The sequence below is a fragment of the Glycine soja genome, chromosome 8, assembly GCF_004193775.1.
Source record: "Glycine soja cultivar W05 chromosome 8, ASM419377v2, whole genome shotgun sequence".
NCBI lineage: Eukaryota > Viridiplantae > Streptophyta > Magnoliopsida > Fabales > Fabaceae > Glycine > Glycine soja.
In genome coordinates this window covers 41804897-41808583 of record NC_041009.1, presented here as the reverse complement: position 1 = coordinate 41808583, position 3687 = coordinate 41804897, and the positions used below count along the sequence as shown (strand labels likewise).

The following is a 3687-nucleotide window of genomic DNA, read 5'->3' as shown; positions in this document are numbered from 1 at the left end:
TTCTTTTCATAGATATATTTGTTATATAATTTAGATTGTTTATTTGCTTTTAGTTTCTTTTTCTCATTATAGATATACATTAGGCAATAGTGTTGTTTTGAATTTCTTTTAATTTGTATTAGAAATCATTTTATTTATCGTTCACTGAGAATTTATAATATTTTCTTAAAAAAAGAAATTATAATATTCAAAAATTGGTAGACAAGTTAATTTTAGCTATAAAAATTAATTCTTATTATATAGTTGAAGTATGACAATTCTAAGAGCCCGATTCTTCAAAAAGAAACAAGTCGATGATTTTAATCTATATATCTCAGCTTATTTATATATTACAAACTTTAGGAATTTCATCACAAACTTATAAATTTGCTGAATCGATGGACCTATTACGAAAAAATAAATCATTTTTAAATTTCCTTATCATATTTATCTGTTATACTTAAAAATGGATGGTTGAAAGCAAAATTGAAGGAGTTTGAAGGATCTTTTACCACTAAAAAAACTAGTTTTAACCACGCAAGCTCAACACATCCTTCCAAAACTGTCATCATTTTCAAAGTGGTGACATTTTTGTAAATACAAGGAACATTTCAATGACAGTTTTTCCGAAAACTTCGTTGAAACTGCAAAACGATGACAATTTTCATGAAAATCATCGTTGAAATCGAGTATTCAAATACGGTTATTTTCAAAAACTGTCTTTGAATGAGGCCAGTCCCCACACTTACCTATTTCTTTCTCTCTTATGCTTTTCCTCTTCTCTCACTAGACCAAGAACAAATCTCTCAAGGACCTTCCCAAAACAATGCAATCGTAGATTTAAACCCATATCTCTTGCATATCAAAAGCCATCGGCCTTCCTTGACCGCGACCCCACCCCTTCTCTCTAAGCTAAGGACGTCGTCTCCAACTCCGACAAGGAGACGTCAACAAAAAGGACTACGCCATCAAGTGCAAGATCGATGATGACTTCGATGCCTTCACAACTTCTAATGTTTTGGGAGTTGGGTTGTAGTGGAGGGAGCGCATTGGCCCACTAAGGCCCACCCAGAGTTCTAGTTGTGCATGCAGGCTGCGATGTCGACAATGTGGTCTAAGGATGAGGTGTTGTTTTGCTGTAAAAGATGGAATCGTTGTTGTTTCAAGATGATCTGTGATGGACTTTTTTTTGTGGTATAGTTTTATCAAACAAAAGAAAAACAATAAGAATACGTAATAGTTTTAATGGGAATTATTGGTTTCCGGTGATCATTTGAAGGAATGTGTAGTCGTGTGTTGTTGAGTGGTTTGATTAGAAATTAAGAATTTCCTTAGCATTGTGGATAGAATGTAATTTGACTATTGCTAGAATTAATTGTGTTGTTATTGATGGAAACTGGCCACTTTGAGTTTTAGATGTTGGGTTAATGAAGCCATGTTTTTAACTCTTTTTATGGATCGCTGATGTGAAGCTATTTTATCTAATCATGATGGTATTTCAGGAACTCAAGGTCCCCTTCCCCGTTGAAAGCTCAATCGAGATCAAGATCTAGGTCTAGGTCGAGATCTAGGCCTAGACAAAGGCCAAGATCCCGTTATAGAAGTCGTGGCAGGTCAGTGACAATTGTTGTTTAGTTTGAAAGTGTTGAGGCAGGTGACTATGATACTCAAGGTTTTAAATTATGCACTATGATTACTGAACTTATGAGAAAAATTACAGCCAAATGTATATAGTAGATACCATATATATATATATATATATATATATATATATATATATATATATATATATATATATATATATATATATTTCTGATTCTAAAAGTACTTGAAACTTATTCCTTTTATGTCTTTTGTTTCTACCACCTTTTGTGTCTATACTTTTTTAGGTCAAAGTCACCAATTCGTGGAAGGTTGGTCTTTTTCAATTTTGTATATATTTTTGTCATTCTGAAAGTACTTGAAACTTATTCCTTTTGTGTCTTTTGTTTTTACCACTTTCTGGATCTTTACTTCTTCATGTCAAGGTCACCAATTCATGGAAGGTTGGTCATTTTCAATTTTGTATATATTTTGTCATAATACTTTACTTGGAAGGCTTACATCTAATCTCACAAGTATTTTTGAAAGAGTTAACTGTGTTTTTATGTTAACTATTGTATATTGTATAGTGATGCGCGAATAAAGTCCCAATCTTTATTTTTTTCTCTTGGGTACAATAATGCTAATGAGATTTGTAAATATGAACTCATGTCAGCTACCCAAGTTTCTCACCACTAGTTCAATCCTAGTGGCTTAACTTCTAATATTTTAAAATATATTGTAGGTTTGAACCTACAAATCCTGGTGACACACTTTATGTAACTGGTCTATCTTCAAGGGTCACCGAAAGAGACCTAAAGAAGCATTTCTCCAAGGAAGGAAAGGTCATTATCATACCAGTTTACTCTTCAAATTTTATTTTTTTTGCTGAATTTTATTATTCATCCCTCCAATGATTGTTTTCTTTTGTAGGTTTGTTCATGTTTTCTTGTGGTGGAGCCTAGTACACGGATTTCTCATGGTTTTGCTTTTGTTACAATGGGGTCCGCTATGGATGCGGAGCACTGTAACAAGTATCTTAACCAATCAGTTTTAGAGGGTAGTTACATCTCTGTTGAGCAGTAATGATTTTTCCATGGTAGTAGTTGTTAAAAAATTGTACTGGTCATTTTTTTCTTGACTTGACGGTTTTCTGGTTATATTTAGAATGCATTGCATAAGCTATGCTGGCAACGATCAGAGGTGATCAATTCATCCATGTGAACTTTAGTGATACAACTTGAGCAATGACAAGCTTAAATAACTAATCAGATGCATTTAATCAACTAAGCATAGCAACTATATTGCCCAACAACTTTACAACCTCAACATTCACTTTCAACTCTTTATTAAACAATGGACATTATCAACAACTTCCTAATCAAGCTTTTATTGTATCTCACACCAGACATTAATCTTGTGTGTGGATATAAATATTTTACCTTCTTCTCAGAAGTTATGTTCTGTATCTGGATGAAATTTTCTTATTGAGGATTCTCTTAATATAATGTAAAATGTTACTATGTTAAATTTATAGGAGAAAGATGTCACTGACTCAAGTTTATTAGATGTTTAGTGGTATTTGGATGTTTTATGTCCTTTATCGAGGAAGCGTTAAAGTTAACTCCTATATTTTCATTTCAGCAAGGAAGCAAATGCACAACTCCAACCCAGGGCATTATATTGGACTTAAAAACATGCTTTCTAAGATGATTTTTCTGACAACCGTCTTAGAAAGTCCACTCACTAAGATGATTTTTCTGACAACCGTCTTAGAAAGTTCATTCTCTAAGATGGTTTGTTTGGAACAACCGTGTTAGAAACATCAATTCTTTAACCTTTTTCTTCTTCAAAAAACAAAGTCTAAAACGATTTCGTGAAGAACCAATGTAGAAGGATGAAATCTAAGATGGTTTAAAAATATATTGAAAATATCTTTAAAAATATTTTTAAAAATATATTGATAACTGCTAAATATGAATTATTTTGATAATAAAAATATATTGAAAATATCTTTAAAAATATTTATTTAGCATTTATCTTTGGCTTAAATATTAAGATTTGATATTTTTCTTATTTATAACTTGTAGATATGAAAAGGAGAGATTAAAAGATCGAGAAAATATT

The 3687-nt window shown here is 31.8% G+C and overlaps 1 protein-coding gene across 1 annotated transcript; it reads left to right on the top strand.

The window, feature by feature from the left end:
• Window positions 1-1807: 1807 nt before the first annotated feature.
• Window positions 1808-3463, top strand: LOC114421517 (serine/arginine-rich splicing factor SR45a-like). The gene is made up of 3 exons (XM_028387473.1): window positions 1808-2024; window positions 2306-2405; window positions 2494-3463. Exons 1-3 carry the CDS (start codon window positions 1999-2001, stop codon window positions 2644-2646), a joined length of 279 nt encoding a protein of 92 aa, XP_028243274.1. The 5' UTR covers window positions 1808-1998; the 3' UTR covers window positions 2647-3463.
• The last annotated feature ends 224 nt before the right edge of the window (window positions 3464-3687 follow it).

What these genes read in the sequence shown, in the direction of transcription:
- LOC114421517 (XM_028387473.1), top strand. Translation starts at nt 1,999, where the DNA reads ATGTCAAGGTCACCAATTCATGGAAG. An exon ending in AGGTCACCAATTCATGGAAG is followed by an intron (nt 2,025 to 2,305) that starts GTTGGTCATTTT and finishes AATATATTGTAG; the next exon opens with GTTTGAACCTACAAATCCTG. An exon ending in ATTTCTCCAAGGAAGGAAAG is followed by an intron (nt 2,406 to 2,493) that starts GTCATTATCATA and finishes TTTCTTTTGTAG; the next exon opens with GTTTGTTCATGTTTTCTTGT.